Consider the following 22165-nt stretch of genomic DNA (forward strand, 5'->3'; position numbering starts at 1 on the left):
GAAGGCATTTGCGGCTCCACCCAGAATTCCAATGGGCAGCGGGGACTCCGGGAACTGTGGGATAGCTGACCACAGTGCACCACTTCCAATGTCGACGCTTTCCCCGTTAGTGTGGACTCACAAAGTCGAATTACTGTCCTTAGTGTGGACACACACGTTCGACTTTGCAATATCGATTCCAAAAATTCGATTTAAGTAAAATCGAACTACTCTCGTAGTGTAGACAAGGCCTTAGTCTTAAAGGTGCCACAGGATCCCCTGTTGCTTCTTTAAGAATAGTTTGTTGGGTGACAGAAGGCCTTGGAGCTGCAGGCTGTGGTGATGGCTTAGACTGGGATTTTCTGGTTTAGATCTCTGATAATGTAATATCAGCTTGCTGTAAATAGTGCACTCTGAATACATGGGGGAAACATGTACAGGAGGAACACAAATGGCAGAAAGATGTTTGTGGGTTGTTTGGTTGTTTTTTCCTATTCTACCTGGCAAACTACTCTGCCTATTTACAGTGGTTCTAAGTACCGCCGTGGTCTGAGATTAGTACATAATGTTATGTCTTATACTGTAGGTGTTGTGATTCCCACCACACTATATTGAAGGAGCAGCGAGCTAGGGATGCCTTTACTTCCAATTACTCTTCTCTGTTTCTGCCACTGTTCTCATGGGGCTGGAGTGAGGCCAGGAGTTCTCCAAGCCCATCTCCAGCCTTTGTATATCACCCTTTTCTTCCTTGTATGATGAATGCAACCCTTCCTGTGATGAAAGGAGCACTGCAGGTGCTTTCTTTGTTGTCTGTCAAAACCAAGTCTTGAATTGGCCAAGGACTAAGAGTGGTGTTCCCTTCCTCACCCCTCCCAAAAATGTATTACGGCTGGTCCCTCCCATCCTGAGTGTCAGGGATCCAAGCTGAAAACTAGACCTTATTTTAATCTGTGAATCTCCTTACTTTATTTATCAACATAGAGTATGGAAGAGAGCCATCCATGGAAGTATAAGGAGGTGGAATTATAAGGCATAATGGAGTGCTGCAAAACCCACTGGTACATGCATGATAAGTGTCCTGCTGGGTCCTGCAATTCTGTAATAAAAAATGAAGGTGGTGCTGGGGTTTGTGGGGGATGGTGGCCGAGGAGAGTCAAACACCACACTACTACTGCCCTGAGAGTTCCTGCAGTAATGCAGAACATTAATTTCTTAAAGATTCATCCAGATGGTGACTCCTGACTAAGGTATGGTAAAGAACTAAATATTTATTTCACCACATATTTGGTGCAGACATGGGGCTTGATTCTGCTCTGGCATCATTTTTACACTGGTGTAAGTCCATTGACTAAGCAGAGTTACCCCAGTTTACACTGATGTACAGGAGACCAGAATCAAGCCCCATGTCTTCACCAAATACACGATGAAGTAAACAGGTTAGGACCTATGTGTGTCTAATCAACATTTAAACATGCTATTACAACTTCAAAATCATTATTTGGGTTTTTTAAAGGGGGAGAGGGGATTTTGTGCATTTAACATAAGATAGCCCAACCCAGTTTTCTCTCAACAAAAGCATTTTCTCTAGAAGGAACTATTACATGCACTCAAATTGTCTATCAAACCCTAACTGCTAATTAAGAACAAAAATGACTGTGAAATTGCAATATAGGAGCCATTTAATTTTACTGGAAATTCTAGGCCTTTACTGTCAGTGAAGTAACACCTCTCATCAGCCCTGCAGACACCAGCAATGAGTCACCTCTCCTTCTTTGGTTTTTCCAATTAATGATGCAGACTGTTTTCATACACTTGCCACTGATTAACTATAGTTGACTGTTTTGTGGTTGTATTTGGTTATGCTACATATAATTTAGCAAACATGTCAGACAGTCAGAGTGCTACAGAGGGGATTTTTTATTCTGTTTGATGCTTTTTTTATACAAAGGTACTGTTTAATATTTGCAGTGAGAAACTTCAATATCAAATGAGACTCCCAAGAGGCTCTGTGTAAATATTCAACACCAAGAAATATCGCCTTCTCCTTTGTTCATGTCACACCAGCAATTACTAGTAACAGCATGGCTGATTCGAGCGTTATGTGCCGTCTAAATGTATAATGAAAAACAATGGCAACTGGGAATTATTTCCTTTAATATAGATTTAATTATTAATCAAAGCCATGATGTATACTAAATATTGGCAGAATTTCTTGACAGCTGCAGGAATGTAGTTATCTGTGGGACGTTTATAGTCCTTTTCATTAAAAAGAGACATCCATACACCTTCACAGCAAATTTCGGCCATACATACTTTTTTTTCTCCTCAGTATATTCATGGCTTCCTTTCTTTTATCTAAATACAGAGCAAGCAAGAGTTCTGCTGGGAAGTTTTTACAGTACTCATTAAGTTCTAGATCATATTTTACAAATAAATTACATCTAGCCCTTACATAGTTTTATATCTTAAAAGGTATTTTTAATAAAGACCACATACGCACTTCCCATTTGACATGTGTTTTCACTGAAGTCAAATAAATAAAGGCTGTGAAAAGCTCAATCCTTAACCTCCCTGTTGACAATAGTAACTAGTGCCAATTGTGGTGCTAGTTTTTGTAACACAGGAATAAGACCACGATTATTTCATAGGCTATTTAACAGCCAACAGATTGATTTTGAATAATGGTTTAAAGATTTGATTTTTTTCATCCCTTTTAAATAAAACAAAAGGACAACTTGATAACTTTTGATTACGTTCACCTTTAGTGGATTTTACTCAGTAATCTAGAGTTTAAAGGCTCTATGCTGCTAGCAATCACTTGAGATATTCAACAAACTTTAAATAAGTTTTCTGATTTGTTCTTGATGCACCTCTTGGAAGCCATAACAGCATCCTTCCCACAGGACATGATGTACATGTTATCCAGTCATCATTACAGGATTTAACTCCATTTATGTAATCACTGATGTCAAAAAGCCAAGTCTTGATGCAAACCCATGACTTCCAAATCTCCAGATTTCTGTTGTGATCTACAGTACCTGGACTTAGAAACCAAATTTTCACCTAATAGTGCATTTAACAAACTCCATTAAATTGTCTTTCTTCACTATTGTTATTTACACTACCTATGAACCTTGTATGTATCTTAATGCTAACTGCAAAGTGTATGATCATGTTAAGATCAATCTTGTGAATAGTGAAAATTGCTTAATATTAGGGTTAAGATATTGTCTGTTAAAACGTGATCAAGGTGGGAAAGGAAATATGGGGGTTTGGGACACTCAAAGCTAATCTGGGTGAAAACTTGATTGTGTTTCTAAATGAGATTGACCCACAAGTCTGTTCAAAGTTCAAAATGATTTTTAATTAACTTTTACATTTAGAATTTAAATTAAATTGAAGCATATACTGCCTTTATAAAAATAATACTAATACTATGTGCTTCTGTAGTGTCTGTCATTCAAAAATCAAAAAGTTCTCTTCAAACAAAAATGTATGAAACCTCATAACAAACCTTGTAAGGTGGGTAACTATTGTCAGACCCATTTCACAGCTGGGTTAATTCAAATATAGATGTAAAGTGACTTCCAAAAGAAAATATAGCAAGTCTGTGGCAGAGCTGGGAATAGAAGACTCCTGTCTCCCAGTGCTCTTCTACCCATTGGACACACTGGACTCAATTAAGAATGAGCTATAAGGTGTAAGGTTAGAACCTCCTGCCATTTCTTATAGGGGAGTTAAATGGGTGTATGTATATAGCATTGCAAAGAGATCTCAAACAGGATTAAGGTTGATCAATTATACTATACAAATGCCTCACAGACACATTACAAATTGGTCTGTGCTAAACACAGGTTAATTATCTTCCTGTAAAAATAAGACAAACATTTAGGGCAGTGAGGGATTCTAAGTGATGACAAATTACTACAAAATAGCTAATTACATTGGCTTGAATCATTCTGTTTCTCATAGGAATTTTAAACAGTAAAAATATTATGCACTTTTAATGAATATCAGGCTTATTTTATGATTTTAAGCTTTTGCAAGGTTGGTAATGGCTCTCCAGGTCTATAAAACAATACAGCATCTCAAATAAAGTGTCTCATCTTCCTCTTTCCTTCCATCTGTTAGTGTCTCTTAAGATTTTGTCCTTAGCCTCTACACTGTCTTTCCTTCATGACCTTGTCTGCTCTTTATGGTTTCAACTACAGCCTTGATGAGGATGATTCTCAAATCTACGTTTCTTAGAACTGTATGCCTTCTGTTCAGTTCCTCATCTCCGGGTGTCTTTCTAGCACCTCCTCTTGGGTGTCATTACAAGCTACCATTACAAACTCTCCAAAATGGAATTTTTTTTCATCTTTCCTTTCAATACTTCTCCACTCTGTCTCTTCTCTATCTCCATTGAAAACACAATGATTAAGAATTTGTGTGAGACAAACTGGGAAATAACATGTCTTATTTTTTATGAATATGGTGCATGACTCTCCTTATTTATGATGGAATTGCTATAGAGTTAGATCAAACGGCATTGTTAAAAGAACCAAGCAGGAAAGGTAAAATAATGGGCTAGATAAGGAGCATCCCACCAAACTGTAAAACACAGTGTCCAGGTTTATAGCCACAAAGAGGGGATGCCTATGTCCCAACTCTAGTGAGAGAGCTGTTTGGCAAGGCTGATGAGAGACAGACCAAAGGGAAATACTAAGCCATTACAGGAGCATGGGCCTAGAAAAGGGAGGAGGGTTAGGTGAGCAAGGTGAGGCTGCCCAGAGAGAATCAATGAAAGCTGATAGGCTAAGGGGTACACAGAGCCTGCTGCAAGCAGAAAGTCTATTTTTCCCAGCCAGCGATGGGGATTAGCTGGGCTAACAGGAACCTACAAAAGCTGATGAGGAATGATGAAGGTGTAGGTCAGAGCAATGTGTCTAGCTTTCTTATTGTTTTTACCTTTTACTCTATGTGCTTTGTGCCTCTGGGGAAACAAATGAATAATACTTTGTTTTGAAGACCCTGTTTTGAGTTGCTTTAATCAACTCCCTGGTCACAGGTTCCCAGAGCGAAAGGGTTGACAGGTTCCAAACCCTGTTCAGCCTGTGTCATTAACCTGGCTGGGAACCAGGAAGGCTGCAACCCACTCTGGGACTGGGTCACTGGTTGGACTGTGTGGTTCTGCCTGGATTGAAGTGCAGGAAGCCAGCCCTGTTACCAACAGGTGCACTTGAGAGGGAGGGACTAAAAGAGGTCCAAGGTGCCGTTCTCCCTGTAACCGTGACACTTTGTCTTCCAGATTTACAATCACAGTGGTATATTTACACTTCTCCCCATTACTTGTCTCTACTAAGCATGCCCCTTTTTTCTCTGTAATTTAGCCATCCTGTCTTTATTCCTCCCCAGTCCCTGAAAACCCTTGTCCAGTTCTTGTTTATCATTATCTTCTGTTTTAAACTTTTTCTCTAGACCTTCCCACCTCTCCCATCTTTTCTCTCCAATCAAATCCATATAGTGTTTCAAAATCATTCTTCTCTCCTGACACTCCAACAAAATTGCTGCCCTCTGAGAAAGCCAATGAAAGGATTCAATCTGTATTTAAGTTTCATATCCTAGTCTTCAAAGTGTTACATAGTCTTGGCCCCATCTGTATATTGGCTCTCATTTTGTACGCTATTACTGAACCTCTTTCCTTACTTCTCCCTTCATTGTTCTTCTTGCACTCATGCCTATTCATTTCTATCACATTGCTCCTGTGCCAAGAACAATCGCAAACCCCCTCACCTCTAGCAAGCCCTGTTTCTGCTCCTTCCTCCAGGAAAGCTTGTTACCTTCTCCTCCACCCAAATCCTCCTCCCATCTTCTCTTACTTGAGCTAGTGTTCCATGGCTCATCATGTCTTTGGCTTGTATAGCTTAGATTGTAAGCTCTTCAGCAGTTACAAAGAATAAATACTAAGCCAAGACCCCAGCCCAACCAATCTGTTCTTATGCTTTTTACATTTACACTTTCTGAAGGCTAATTTCCATTCTCAGCAGAATCACTACCTTTGGTGGAGGTAATTTATTTCTATAAACACAATAAGAGGATGAGACAACACAGGTGAAAAAATAGTCCGTACTTTTAAAGTTGGGAAATTTCTACATATGTAGGTATGGCAGATGGCTCTGTAAAGGTTAAGCAACCTTTACCCAGATGCTGGATGGCGTAAGCAGCCTTTTGGTTCTTTCTGTATTTTATCCAAGGGCTTTCAGCTGGAAGAGAATCAAATACCCAACTCTCTTATGGCTATTTACACTGTACAGTGCTGTATGCAGGTTAAATCACATGGTAGATGCCACATAGAATCATAGAATATCAGGGTTGGAAGGGACCTCAAGAGGTCATCTAGTCCAACCCCCTGCTCAAAGCAGGACCAATTCCCAACTAAATCATCCCAGCCAGGGCTTTGTCAAGCCTGACCTTAAAAACCTCCAAGGAAGGAGACTCCACCACCTCACTAGGTAACCCATTCCAGTGTTTCACCACCCTCCTAGTGAAATAGTTTTTCCTAATATCCAACCTGGACCTCCCCCACTGCAACTTGAGACCATTGCTCCTTGTTCTGTCATCTGCCACCTCTGAGAACAGCCGAGCTCCATCCTCTTTGGAGCCCCCCTTCAGGTAGTTGAAGGCTGCTATCAAATCCCCCCTCATTCTTCTCTTCTGGAGACTAAACAATCCCAGTTCCCTCAGTCTCGCCTCATAAGTCATGTGCTCCAGACCCCTAATAATTTTTGTTGCCCTCCGTTGGACTCTTTCCAATTTTTCCACATCCTTCTTGTAGTGTGGGGCCCAAAACTGGACACAGTATTCCAGATGAGGCCTCACCAATGTCGAATAAAGGGGAACGATCACGTTCCTCGATCTGCTGGCAATGCCCCTACTTATACAGCCCAAAATGCCGTTAGCCTTCTTGGCAACAAGGGCACACTGTTGACTCATATCCAGCTTCTCATCCACTGTGACCCCAGGTCCTTTTCTGCAGAACTGCTACCTAGCCATTCGGTCCCTAGTCTTTAGCAGTGCATGGGATTCTTCCGTCCTACGTGCAGGACTCTGCACTTGTCCTTGTTGAGCCTCATCAGGTTTTTTTTGGCCCAATCCTCTAATTTGTCTAGGTCCCTCTGTATCCGATCCCTACCCTCTAGTGTATCTACCACATGATGCAACTACTGGATATTTCAGAAGGAACAATAGCTAGATTAGAGATCTATAATCAATTCTGACTGCACATGAACTCGCATTTAATTTGACTAAATAGATCATGTTTGAAAGTGCAGATTTGTGTTGGCTGTTACATGTGTTCTACTTAGTGCACTAGACACTTGCAGTGATGTGTACATTGTAAAACTCAGAGATTAGATTGATAGAGATAAGCAGATGACTATTTCAACATTTAGTCTAAGATTAAATTTACAGGATTTATCTCACTCCTATTTAAGTCAACGGAAGTCTTGTCATTGACTTCATCACGAACTGGATCAGACCCACAGTGAATGAGCACTATGGGAATGTTTTAGTAGACCAAAAATGTCCACAGTAGCTAAATTCACTCATTTCCACCTTACTTAACATTTCCAGATCATGCTAAAATAAACTAGTGCTTTATATGAAGCTGGGAGATAAATAGTTAATCTATGTAGCAAAAGGATATGAATAAAACCGTCATCCAAGTTGCAGACTGATGCTTGGAGTTGATCTTCTAATTGCACCAGTTTCTCACTTATTGCTTCACATTTTTCTCCCAGTTCTGCAGAAAATAAGTGGAAGTCCTAGGAGTTGAAAAGGAAAAGAAAAGGTGATTGCTATTTATTCCATTAGTACAGTTCAAATTCATGGCAAATTAAGGATAAAATAAATATTTTAAAACAGTAAGACTGGATGACTCAGGGAACTGGTAACAGGATATAGTGCCTTGCATTGCTAGGTCACTCGTTCAAACCCATGGTCCGGTTTGTACGGAGTGAAAGCTGTTATTGTCTAATGATTTGGTGACCTATGTGAAATGAAATGAGCTGGTGGTCTCAATCCATCTCCAAGCAGCAAAATAAGTCATGATAATTGTCATACTCGGCAGGGAATTAAATGGTCACTGAGACGGAACTGCCCTCTCACTCCCAGCCCTTCAGTGAAGGGGAATCTTGCACTGCCTATGCTGTGCATGTTCTATCGTTAAACAGACTATCGTCTCTAGGGGTACAATTTTCAAAACCACCAAAATACTTTAGAAATCAAAGTCCTATTTTTCAAAAGTGACTTAGACATTTAGGTCCAATGACTTTCAGTGAGACTTTTTAAGTGCCTAAGTTGCTATTGAAAACATCACTTGGGCTTCGAAGTCACTGGTATTTTTCAAAATTTTACTTGAAGGCTATAAATGTTGACATCTCTTTCAAGCACTAAATTTGCTAAAAAATTTTGAAAAGACTAAAAAAGTCTGGCTGAAGTGTTGACAGACTTTGCTTGAATAATTCAGAATTTGGGCGGGCTTGACATATGTGCCATTATTTAATGTTTTTTATCTTAAGATAGCTCAGTGGTTTGAGCATTGGCCTGCTAAACCCAGGGTTGTGAGTTCAATCCTTGAGGGGGCCACTTAGGGATCTGGGACAAAATCAGTACTTGGTCCTGCTAGTGAAGGCAGGGGGCTGGACTCAATGACCTTTCAGGGTCCCTTCCAGTTCTATGAGATAGGTATATCTCCATATATTATTATATTATTATTATTATAACAACATGTATTGATCTAAGATAATAGACTTTAATTTTGTTGGTTTAGACCACGGGTGGCCAACCTGAGCCTGAGAAGGAGCCAGAATTTACCAATGTACATTGCCAAAGAAGCACAGTAATACATCAGCAGCTCTCCCAGACTGGCTGCCAGTCAGCGCTGCCTCCTCCTCCCTCCCCACACCTCCCGATCAGCTGTTTTGTGGCGTGCAGGAGGCTCTGGGGGGAGGGAGAGGAGTGAGGGCATGGCAGGCTCAAGGGAGGAGGCGGGAAGGGGTGGAGTGGGGCAGGGCCTGTGGCAGAGCCAGGTGTTGAGCAGTGAGTACCGCTTGGCATATTGGAAAGTTGGCACCTGTGGCTCCAGCCCCCGAGTCGGTGCCTGTAAAAGGAGCCGCATATTAACTTCTGAAGAGCTGAATGTAGCCCCACAGCCACTGGTTGGCCACCCCTGGTTTAGACTAACAGTATTCTGCTATTCCATTACAAAGGAAAGCAAGAAAATATAAGCTTAAAAAACTAGTTGTTTCCCACCATTTTTATTTCAATCACAGTCCATTTTAAAATGTGTAGTGCTACTTCCAGTTACAGGATGCATCAAATTTCGCAATTAACCAGGGATAGAATATTCGCTTAACATATTTCCTTGCAGTGTCATTCCTCATTAGGTGAACGACAAATTGGCAAATGATCATTTTGGAAAAAAAAAAAGTTCTAAAATTAATTGTAACAGTAACACACAAAAAAGGCAATTTTGCTATTTTAATCGGCACCTGCATCTACACTGGGTGACATGGCCAGGCTCAGGGGAAAGTATATGTAAATGGGTGATTAGGTACCAGATCTGAATTTCCATGACCACAGTATTGAGACAACCATGGTCATTCACTAACCGGTCAGTCTGAACTATTCTTCTCTTGCTGCATCCCCTACAAATTCATCCAAACAGGTGATGTTAATTTTACACATGCAGCTAGTGTCCTGGGTCTTATACGAGCCTCAGAATCCACAATGCCAGCTGCTGTGATGCTTCCTTAAATCATGGCATAAATAATGGCAAAGGATTCTGGGGCCTATGCAGAAAGCCAAGCATTCACTACTAATAAGCTAAACCAGAAATGTCTTCCTTGAGGAAAAATACACAGGAGGTGTGGGGGGAAGCTACAGCGGGGTGGGTGGGTTGGCACAGGGAGCAACTGAGACAAGCTGGGGTGACCAAATAGCTTCACTGCCTAGGTTACCAAGGTAGACAGGGCTTCTCTTATGAAGCATGTGTGCTCTTCTTCGCTGGGGTGTGCTGTCCAATGTGAAGTATTTTGATTCCTAACTGTATTGGTTCTGTGGATCCTTAGAGTATTGACATAGTCATCCATGGTGTAACAGTGAATTTATACCAGTGATGAATTTGGCCCATTGTTTTTAAATTCAGAGGTAGGTGGGGAGAAGGTGGCATCTCTCTCTATTGACTGTAAATGTCCTTGTCTCAGAACTGGGTAAAGAAAATGAGTCATCCATCGAGCTGGTAAATTGTTATTCCGTACACCAGCAAGCTCTTGTATGTTTTTTTAGGGAGAGGGATAACCTGAGCAATTCACACAACTGGAAGGCTAGAATAGCTTTGTGAGAAGCATACAAGAAAAGATTGCAGCATTCTAAGTAAACTTTGGTATCTCTAATGCTAGAAAAAGAAGAGTTAGTAAATCATTGCCAGTCATTGCTCTGAAAGTATATCTAAAAATGATTATCTATTAAAAGTTCCATCTTTGAATGCCAATTTTTCTAAAGAAGTTAACCAGTCATAAGAAAATTAGATGTCCATATAGCCATTATTTCAAATGTGTCAATGTTGCATGTGTGCGTGGGGAGTGGGGGAGGTTGGTGCAGTGATGGTTTGCTCGGTACTATAAAATATGAGCACTTGATTTAGCAAGAAAAGCTGTTAACTAGGATTTGAAAGCTCTTAAGTACAGATTTGCTTTGATGGATAAAACATATGAATGAGGTTTTCCAAATCAAGCTATCACTGCGGACTGTACGCTTAGGTAAAATAAATTACCACAGTACAGAACATGAAGTGCTGTTTTAAAGTGACATGTAAACAAAAAGCAGGCTCTAGTTCCATAATATCAATATATTGAGTACTTTGTCTGGATCAGACTACAGTACATTGCTTTAATTAAGGGCTATTAGTATATCAGATTATAGATCAGACTCACGCTGCCAAAAACTATGAGATTTCCAAGGCTGGTTTGAAAAAAATCATGACCGGAGGCAACAGTTAAAAAATATTGTGTAGATTAAGTGATTGTCTTTGAAAATGTGTGTCACTATATTTAAGCAAAATGATACAATAAGGGTATGAGTTATATTGGGACGTCCCCATTTTCAGATGGGTTAAGTCAAGTCTGAGGTCAGAGTATTTTCCTAGAGTACTGTTGCATGGCCAGTTTTAGCCCTAATATCAGTCACCTAACTAGCACAATTGCTGAAAGACAGGATTGGTTTCCAGAGTCCCTTGAACCCAACTCCTTTCTAAAGCTGCCTTCATCTGTGCTTCATGGTATACGAAATACACAGGAGCCTTGAGGCATCTTAACTGCAGCATTAACTCAGGTTATCGGCACCTAGGTCTGAGCATCTGGGTTTGTCTAGCTCAGCTGTGTGTGGCCACACCACAAAGCTTTACCTGAATTACTGTGTCCTCAGTGGTGTGCACTCACCCATGGGTGTTGCTAGGACTGCTGGGGCATATGCCCTGGTTCTTGGCACTGCAGGAAACTGAGCTATGCTATGATTCTTTCCCAGTGAATTGTCTGAGAACTTGTCTGTCCCTCTGGGTTCATGGGGTAATTGTGGGAAAGCACTGGAGGACTATCAGCCCTCAAGTGGTTTAGCTTGCATCCACATTGCAGAATGGGTGGGTCATCAATCCAAATGAAAACCTCACTCTGATTTTAAGCTATGGCTTCAGACAATCCAGCTAGCCCAGGTGAGACAATTGTGTGTGTGGATGGGAGAGAGGTTGAGGGCCACACCCAAGTAAAAACCTGTGTTAACTCTGCCGTGAAGAAATGCCCTGATCAATGAAGAACTATTCTGTGTTGGTCTACTTCAGACAAGTTTTACTCTGTTGACAACATAGGTCATCTCATTTGGCTCCTCCAGATCATCTGCTAAAGTCACATGCAAAAGGAGGTCTTCCACCACACCCTCTCTTTGCAGCTATGATCTGTGTATTAGTTGAAGTGGGCTCCCAATTAGACCTTGCTTTCCCTTTTTGTTTTCTGATTCAGCAGTTACAGGAGAAAAGGCCCATCTTTTGGTATACCCAGTATTTCTTATCTTTTAGCTTTTGTGGGTAGGCGGAGGGGTCCTCCAAGCCCATGTCAGATCTTAGAACAGCTTTTCTCCAGGTTAAGGGTGTGCCCCTCTTGGGGAAAAGGGTGCACAGACAGACCTCCCAACTGTTCTCCAGGGTCCCAGCTTTTATTTCTTTTTATAAAAAGTTAGTGTCTAGCTGTTACTTTGTTTAAAAAAAAAAACACATGTGAAAACATGACCCAAGTGTACTTATGCAGCAATGTCTGCCTGAGTCTCCAAAGAACCTGAAACAGTAGTGTAGAAGTGTGAATTGTGCCATCAATTTCGCAGTTTAAAATGTTAACATTGGCGTTTTAGCCAATTTCACTGCTCAGCAAAGCACTAAGAAAGAAGAGGAAGCATTGTGTTATAAGAATCTGCACATTCTACTCGGTATGTCTGCACCCTTTAGGTAGGACTTTAACAAATACCTGTCAGGGTTGGAGGGGCATGATTGGTTTCCTTTTTCTGAAGTGGGACCCCTCAACTTTAAAAAGTTTGGGAAATGCTACCTTAGAAAATTCCAATTTCCTTTCTCTTTTTCCACTAAGAATGTCCTGTCTCACTCCAGGCTCTGTATATCAACGTAATCTCAAATAAAATCAACAGTTACTTCAGATGTACACTGATGTAACTAAAAATAGAATCTTTCTCCTTTCCTGTTTGCTCATCCCATACAAGCAGAAATCCTCTTTCTGTTCTGTACCAGCTGGACTGGATGTTTTATCTCTTTTTCTCTTTTGATTTGTCACTGGCACGCCTCAAGTTTGCACTGCTTGATAGACTTAGATAACCTGGAGACATTCTCTGGTCATTGGCACTCTTTAGGGAATTTCCAATGTTTCCCATTTAAACTTGAGGTTTAGCTTGAGACTTCAACCCCTCAGGCTAGTCAGGATGTCAAAGCTTTTCTTTATTTATTCTTTTGACTGGCTGAGGAGCCACAGCTCCAAGCACCCTTTTAGTGCGACTTCCAGCTTTAAAATGAACTTGAGGGCAGTTAGTTTCCAGATAAATGATGCATACAATCATGTACCCATGTGCTGTTGCAGAGATGCTGTACAAAAACTGTCACAGGATGAAGTGCTAGGTAAAGAAATGGCTAATTTTTAAGCTTCCATTCCTTTTTGAGAAACAGCAGTCCCTAATACAGTGTATCCAAGCATCTCAGAGTGGTGATTTAACAGTGCTGTTGGGGAAAGGGAGATCTGTCGATATACACTGCAAGTGAAGGTGTGATTGTTGCCCGGATAGGCATAGCCACCTTAGCTTTAGGTACAGCTACACTGCATGTGTTTTTCCGCGTCGTATAAAGTACACAGCCCCCCTACTAAGGTATAATAGCAGTGTAGCCAGTGAGGCATAGTTTAGGCAAGCAAAGACATACTGAAGGGTGTGGGTACGTACCCAAGTACATACCCTACATGGCCCTCTACTCACCCAAGCCCTACCTCCCCAGCTACACTGCTATTTTTAGCATTGTAGTGTCCTGCTGACTGCCTGCAGATGGAGCCTTTCCCCTCTGTGGGAAAAGACTCCCCCAGCAGGGACAGGCTCTGGCAGCTGGGAGGCAGCGGCGAAAGGCTCTGGCAGGGGAGAAGCAGCGGGGAAAGGCTCTGACAGCTCCTTGTTGCTGGATCCTTTCTCCGCAGCAGGGAAAATCGTACATACCCTAGCTCCTTGGAGGGCTTGTACTCTGGTTGTTAGCACATGCTGAAGCTCATGTCACCACATCTACACTGCTATCGTTACCTGTGCTAGCTAGATTAAAGCTAGTGTAGTATGCCTACCTGTGCTACAATGACACCTTCACTTGCAGTACAGATATACCCTTAATGTCTTCTAAGAGGAAAAGTAGCACTGTCCCCTCCAACTCTGAGACTCTTTGGTCTGTTCTTATGAGAACTGTGAAACATACAGACTCCTGTTTGCTAAGTATTTAGGAAAGCGAGATTCTAATTTCATTATCATAATTACCAACTAGAAAAGAGGTACAGCAAGGAAAAAAAGTCCCACATCACACACTAGCATTTGAGGAAGGAACACTATTCTCCACTTAGCTTTGGCCCCATAGATCACAGCAAGGAACCCGCTAACCCCACTTCCCTCTTCAGTCCCAGAATGACTCAGTGAAGTCAGGTTTTCTTTTAGGTGCAACATGGAAAAAGTGGCTCATGCCGGAAGGAGAACAGAATAAATATTTGCAAATCAACCTGAACTGAGTTTTCACAGTTCTAGTGGGCAGACTGTCAATCATTTTCTAATAAGGTAAGAAAGTATTATCTGCACTTTACAAATGGCAAAACGAAGGCACAGCATTTAAAATTACTTGCATGGGGCCACACTGCAAAACAGCAGTAGAGCTGTGCTCAAAACCCGTAACTCCCAACTACCGGCACTTCACTCTGACCACTATATTTAGTATCAATGGATCGAATTACTTCAAATACATAAATATGTAGTGGGCTTAATTGTTTACTCACTTAAACCAGTTAAACCCCTCTGTAAACTTCAATGAGTTCAACAGATCTACTCTTAACATACACCTGTGTAAGTGAGATTAAAGTCAGATCCAGTACATAAACTGCTGCATATTTTCATTCCATCCAATTTGGCTTGCCCATTTGCATCAACGTTAAGAAACACAAACTACATGTATATTTATCTTCATTTTAGCACCCCACTTATTTGTGTTAGCAAGCATGTCTTATAATAGTAATTTTGTTCTGATGCATTACAGCTTTCTCCTGCTGCAAAGAGCTAAATAAAATTTTAAAGAGAGAATGAGCATTCAGAAAGGAATTATGAAGATGTCAAATTGGTTTGACAAGGAACTCTTGAGATTTTTCTACCATTCCAAACAAAAATAGGCCTATGACAGTATTACTTTTGGCATACCGACAAAAACAACGTTTTGATACATCTTTGTATACTGTTCAAGTTCATGTGACAAAAGCACCCATTTACTTAATGCCAAATTCTCGCTGCTACTGAGTTAATTACACAGATGTAAATCTGAAGTGAGATCAGAATATACAACATATACTTAGAGGAATGATGGGCTTGTGATTCAGGCACTGGTCTGGAACTTAGGAGAGCTGCGTTCTTTTTCTAGCTCTACTACAGACTTCTTGTTTGACCTTGGGCAAGTCATAGACTCCTTCTGTGCCTCGGTTTCCCCATTATAAAATAGGGATAATAATGCTTTTGAGTGTCTTGTCTATTTCAATTGTAAACTCTTTGAAATAGGGACTGGCTCTTGCTATGTGTATGTATAATGTGGATCTTGTTTTAGGGCCAGTAGCTGCTACTGTAATACAAATAATAAATAAGGGAAATAGAAGACTTGTAATTCAGCTGTTCAGATGAGGAATGGACCAAAATATGGGTGAGTTTGTGGACCAGTCTTCATATATCATTCTTGAGTTACTGCAGTTTTATCTTGTTTCTAGGTAGAGCCATAGCACTGTTAATAACTGCTGTTTTGGGGTAGGTTGGGAGAAGAGGAGCATATGAAATGTTTCAAGAGCAAATATTTGTGTAGGTTTTGAGCTTTTTCTTCTGTTAGCGGAGACCCTCTTGGTGCTCTAATTTATAATACTAACAATTACAACATTTATACAGATCCACTGATTCAGCCCTTCAAAATGTTTTGTCCAGGCTGCTTCAGCCTGCCAGTCCAGACCTATCCTTCAATAACCATATGGAAATGTGGGTTGACTCTGCCTCCAGGGACAGGGGCATGGCTGGATAGCTGCAAAGTCTCTTCATGGTCAGTTCTAAGAGGGAGGGAGTTTTCTGTTTACGATTCTCTGTGTTGGGTAGGCACAGAGTCAAATCAGGCAGAACAGCTCCAGCTGGTGTCTCACTACTAAAGCACCAGGTGCAGGATTTAGCCTATAAACAATTAATAAAACATTGGGCAACTAACCTGCTCAGTATGTTAAAACAGCAGCCAAAGCAAAGCCCCAAAATATAAATAATTGGAAAAACTGGTTTAATGACTTAGTCTTTTTTTTTTTTTTGTGTGGTAAGATAAAAAAAGCATTGCATATTCCAGTGTATGTACTTCTTTTATAAGAGTTTCTAAACTTTAATCTGGAAAACACCCCAAACGGTCTGCAACAAGTACTTATTCAAAATGATATTTCTTCTTGTTGATTTGCATAATGAACAGTGTGTAACTAGGTGCTCTGTACCTCAGACTCATAGATAATTAGCTTAAAGTGTGTTCCCCATCCAATGCAATTTTGAAATAAAATATTAATGAGAAAAATGTTTAAAGGGGCCTTAAATCCAGTCCTTTATTGGAACGTAATTAGGGGCTTGAGATTATGGGCACCAGTGAGATGACTGATTGGCAATGTAGGCACAAAAGTACAAATTGGGCTCAGCAATGATAATCGTACAGTTTTTATGATGTAGAGAACCCAGAGGCCTGAGGTATAACTAAATCCCCAGAATTCCAATAGGCAAAGTGTCTACCCTTTGATGCTGTGTATCACTACCCACTGTGCTGTTTGGTGTTTGATTTTTTTTTTAAAAGGAACATTCACACACAAGTTAAGAAAGGCATCAACTTTCCAAAAATAATTTGAGTTTATTTCCCATCATACTGAATGCTAACCTTGTATATAAACACTGTACTACAAGGATGTCTACAGATCCTTTGTGCCACTGCAAAATTAAAATTTAGGCTCCTAAGTGAGATCTACTGCAAAGACTCAATTTCTGCTCTATCAGTAGATTAATTTAAAAACTATTCTGAAATAATAGTGTGCAGTTATTATGGATGCATTGATAGTAACTCCATTGGTAAGTCAAGTTTTGCACTTAAAGAAGGGAATCAACCGGTTTGTTACATATGAATAATACAGCCCATCTTCCCCAAAATTACAGCACTTTCTCTGAGTACGGAATGAATTTTCTGAGAATTTACAAATAAATCAGATAACTGGATCCAGAATTACAATGAATTAATACGGAGTCCTGTAATAAATTTAGCACCCAGTCCAGACCTATGACATCATAAGGGGGAAAATGAAAAAAAAATCAAATACTTCTTTAAAAATGAGTTTAATTTAATCTGGGTCCACAAATTCTAAAATCCCTTACTCATAATCACGATTACTGCCTGGTGTCTAGTGAGTAATAACAACACCCCTGTAATATAGTTTACCCTAAACTACTGAAATGTGCTCTCAAGCTTAACTCCATCTTAATGTAATAACAACATTAATCTGGGTGTATTATCTATGTATGGGAGAGAGCTGCTTCTTCTGTTAAAATAAACAATTTCCTCCCTAGACAAGCAGTGTCATTGCATACCACATTAGTAGGTCATGAGAAATATACTCATATCTTGTGAAGACCTTGGTGTATAAGGCAGTGTATTGATTTTTTGGGGAGAGGGGGAGGAGAGGTCATGCTGTAGATAGATAGTTTCAACTGTTGTTTAACATTGAGGACAGAGTGCTGAGAATTGTCTTATATGAGGTGAGACAAGTCACCAATGCTCTCAATAAAAGTGAGTATTCTACATTTTCAAAAACAAATTCACAATCCTCTACTTCTAAAAAAGGAGGTAACAGCTACAAAATAGAGAGGGAACAGTGCTTTTCAGCATCTTTCATGCCTAGTATTGTACACACACACACACACACACACACACACACACTGCCAGTGACATAGAAACTATTCCAACCACTTCCTGGTAGGAGATCTGCTCTGTGTATACTGCACAACACTAGCTCAGAGAAATAAATGGACTCTGCCTCAAGCACAATGTACTAACACAAATCCTCCCGCTTGCTGGTTACACTAACGCTGCAAGCAAATGTAACTCTGATAGCACCTTAAGACTTGTTTGATTATTTTTTGCACTGACCTCACTTTTAGGAATCTGAATGTTACTGCTAGGAGACATTAATATAGTAAGAGAGATGAAATTATGGTATGGATTTTTGTGCGTGCAGAGGGTGTAATTTTTGATGGGGTTTATTTTTGTTGCTCCTAAAGCAAACAAAATGCATGTGATTGTTGTAAGATATATTTCTGGCAGTGGTGGGAAAATTTCCTCAGCTTTCTAATGCAAAGTGGACTTACTCACCTCTCCTCCCCTTTTTAGCTGTGGGTATACAACAGACGTTGCTGCACCTGCATTAGCGTATCAGCTTTAATAGGAGATCAGAATGTTTTTCCATTTATTTTCTGTGGTTCATATTTTCTTAAAAGCCATTTTAATCTCTACTTCCAACTGGCAGTCATTATACAGTACCACTTAGCTATAAATATACGTTTGGTCAACTTCTCCAGTGCAGACACCATCCTCCCTCTCTGAATTCTAGTTCAGCAGTTTGCATATAGGAATTAGTGAAGTCAACACACTCTTTTTTGTCACTGTTGTTTTCACCACAAAGTTCCTCTTCAGTCTCAGAAGTGAGAGTCCGAGATACATCCCCAAACCTGTCCCTAACAGTAAGCAAGCTGTCTAGTCTTCAAATTAATGAAATTGTGCCCCTGATAAAACTTTCAGCACAAAAAGCCTTAGAACTATTGCTACAGCATACCCAGTGAGACATTTCTCGTCTGGGCTGAATTAGAACTGATATTTCTTTTATGCCCATTAAAAACTGTTTGAAGTAATTTAAAATACAAGATGGGGTTTCTGCTGTCAGACAGACATTTCACATTACAACTTTTTTTAGAACATTCAGGCTTCATTTTCAGAAGTGCTGATTTGCCACCACTCCAAATGAAATTAATCAGAGCTGTGGGTACTCAGCACCTCTGAAGAATCACAGCCAGGTATGTCAAAAAGTACACGTAGACATGAACACTTGATTATATGTTTAAACCAGGGGCGGGCAACCTTTTTGGCCTGAGGGCTGCATCGGGTTTCCAAAATTGTATGGAGGGCCGGTTAGTGGAGGCTGTTCCTTCACAAACAGCCAGGTGTGGCCCGGCCCTGGCCCATCCAACCCCTCCTGCTTCTCACCCTGATGTCCCCCCTTAGGATTCCTGCCCCAGCCCCCTGCTCCTGACTGCCCTTCGCCACCCCATCCACACCCCCGCCCCCTGACCACCATTCTGAACTCCCCTGCACTCTATCCAACCCTCCCTACCCCCTTACTGTGCTGCCTGGAGCACTGGTGGCTGGCTGTCTAGCTGGAGCCAGCCACGCCACCGCGCAGCACAGAGCAGTGGGTCAGGCCCAGGCTCTGCAGCCCCACCACCCAGAGCATTGCGCCGGCGGCGCAGTGAGCTGAGGCTGTGGGAGAGGGGGGACAGCAGGGGAGGAGCCAGGGGCTAGCCTCTTGGGGGAGAAGCTCAGGGGCCGGGCAGGAGCGTCCCGCAGGCCGTAGTTTGCCGACCTCTGACCTAAACCATATGTAGTGTAATCTCATACCATACTCAGACATTGAGTTATCTAGCCACACAGTGGTCAAACTACACAAGGAGAAAACATTTCTCCATGTTCTGCATCCCTTAATGTGGGAGTCACTGTAGAGAAGAGGGTGGCACTGACTACTGAGAACAGGTCCAAATTCTCTCTGTGCATAATGTACAACACCCAGGATAATATGTGCAGAGCAAGCATCAATGTGCAAAACTGCATGCATCTATTCAAGAAACCACCACAGCTGCACTATTCATTCTCAGGGTCTGAGAGTGACATGACTACAATCTACTGTACTTTAAAAAAAATACTGGACAGACGCAGCAGTGGTTCACCATCCATAATGGGAAGCAGAGAAAATGGTTTGTAAAGCTATCACCCCATTGAGTGATCACCCAGCTACGGCCACCACACAAGCTGTGCCCCAATACTGACTACTGCCTGGCAGTTCTGTTCCAGAGATACCACATCATGGGAAGCTCTGGCTGACCCTCTGTATGCCATCTTTGGGTTTGGTGACTTAGTTTGGATGCACAGACCAAGATGAATGGTGGGATGGTGTGGGACTGTACTTGTCTGTTTTTGTATATCACAGCCTGAGTATGTCTTGTGTGACTATGGACACAAGAGATGATCACTGCTTGTGCATCTCATCCTCCAAACATTTCACTTTGTCAGAGCTCTCTGCATGTCTGAGTGACAGGGATTAGCATGTTCTGGCATATTGGTGAGAGGAGAGGGGCTATGTGAAACATAACCCAAGCAAACTCCAAAAGGTAAGTAGGAACACAGCAAACCATGGCTTATCATACATGCTTTAATTCTTGCCATCCCATCAAGCTTTTGCCAAGAATGAAGCTGTCGCGTGGGCATGTGGGGGTGTTTGGGAGCAGCTTCAACACGACAACATGCATCAGAGCTTCTTCTTACGTGCAGTGACTCAAGTACTAAGATTCCCACTCAGGTTCTTTGTAATTACGTGACAACTCACAACCACATCTCGCATTTCTTTAGCTCAGTCTGTTCTATCCTCCCACTTCCTCTGTAGTGGTACGGAATGCTGGATGTTGTGGCACATGGGCATGTTAATTACTGCCAAAATCATGCTGCAACCCTGACCATTCTGTCCCCTCATGTTTCCTGTATTACAGTTGCTGAAGAACGTTCTTGGAAGAGCATCCACACAGGTCTATATCTTTCTGCTGTCCTCCAGCGTTCAGTCACACAAGACACCTTGCCATGTTCTGTGTGAGAGAAGGTTCCCGTCTCTTATCATCTGTATTCCCTCTGTCTGAAGGATACAGTATTTCTGGTCTGGGCAGGCTTTGAATATGCAAGTGTGCTACTACACTGGCTTCATTTAATGTACCTGGGATAATTCCAGTTCCTGTGGGTATTGTCATCTACTGGTTTGCAAGTGATAATCTGCATTGGGCCAGAACTTTTCATAGAAATTGCTTTCTGATGTGCACATCCATTTGTGTAAGGAGTCAGCATAGCTGGATATGATTTGCAGGTGGCTCACAGTGTAAGTAATTCCTTTTTCTTCCTCTGTCTAGTCACCATGATCCAGCAACTGTCCTGCAGCTTTCTGTATCACTGCTGTGCATTAGTCTGCTGGAGGTGTTTACATTCTGTATCTCAGGCCATATGCTGCCTGTACTATCTTGTAAAGACTCTGCTATCTTGGCAGCTGCCTGTGGCTGATGACTGGACACTGTCCATGTACCATTGTTGTCATTCTTTTCTGACAACAGGTGTTTTCGCTGTCTTGGTGCCTGCGGGATTATGTACTCCTTTTGTGTGTCAACACTGTTCAGAGGCATATGCATGGCTTTGTCCTGATTCACAGCTGAGGCCAATGGCATGAGAGGCAGTTTTCATCATCTCAAACTCATTTTTTGCTTAGATAACCTTCACCCCCAAAAGCTTCTTCCTGCGCATGCTGCCATCATGCACAGCTGAACTTTCTCTGGCATATCTAGTCTCATAGGTGTGATCTCACAGTCTGCCTGTCCACAAAGACAGTAATTTGAGTTCTTCTCTTGAGGTACAGTATCTTGCCTGGATTTTTCCAGCTTCTATGCAGCCTTTGGATTTACTGGTGGTAATACAGAGTAGTGGCTTGTCCAGATGGCTACCCCATATTGCAACCCAGGAACAGTTCGTGTTTGAATTTGCATGGCTGGGCAGCAGGGGGTACATATACTCATGTATACTACTATGGGATGTGAAATAAGGTTTACTTCCTGTGTAATTAATTTGCTTGCTGGACGTGGTGCATATCAACTAAACTTTCTCAATATGTAAGCTTCAGCCGAAGGTATCCCAGTGTGGAATTGGGCCATAGTGAATTTAGACTACTCCTAAGGGCAATATAAGCGTAACTACAGATTTATTATCTGACCACTCAGTTTATAGCCAAAAAGAGGTTGTCCTCCCATTTATTTTTGACAGGAAATGCATCTCAAAATTATTTTAGACTTTACTCAAAGATACAAACTGTAGGATCTGACATCTTTATTTACAAAATGATTGCAAAACAAGATACCAAAAAGATGACAAACATCCAGGATTTGTATCCAGATAACATTTATATTGAATATCGATACTCCAAACATTTATATACTTCTGAAAGGAAAAATAATGTGTTCAAAGGGATTCAAA

At 41.3% G+C, this 22165-nt stretch overlaps 1 protein-coding gene across 1 annotated transcript in view; it reads right to left on the bottom strand.

The window, feature by feature from the left end:
- DISC1 (DISC1 scaffold protein) overlaps window positions 1-22165 on the bottom strand; it is a 357611-nt gene that overhangs the window by 15294 nt on the left and 320152 nt on the right. Inside the window, 1 exon segment of the mRNA XM_054024187.1 lies at window positions 7666-7784. Within this exon segment, the coding sequence (XP_053880162.1) occupies window positions 7666-7784 (119 nt within the window).

Source organism: Malaclemys terrapin, chromosome 3, assembly GCF_027887155.1.
Source record: "Malaclemys terrapin pileata isolate rMalTer1 chromosome 3, rMalTer1.hap1, whole genome shotgun sequence".
NCBI classification, from domain to species: domain Eukaryota; kingdom Metazoa; phylum Chordata; order Testudines; family Emydidae; genus Malaclemys; species Malaclemys terrapin.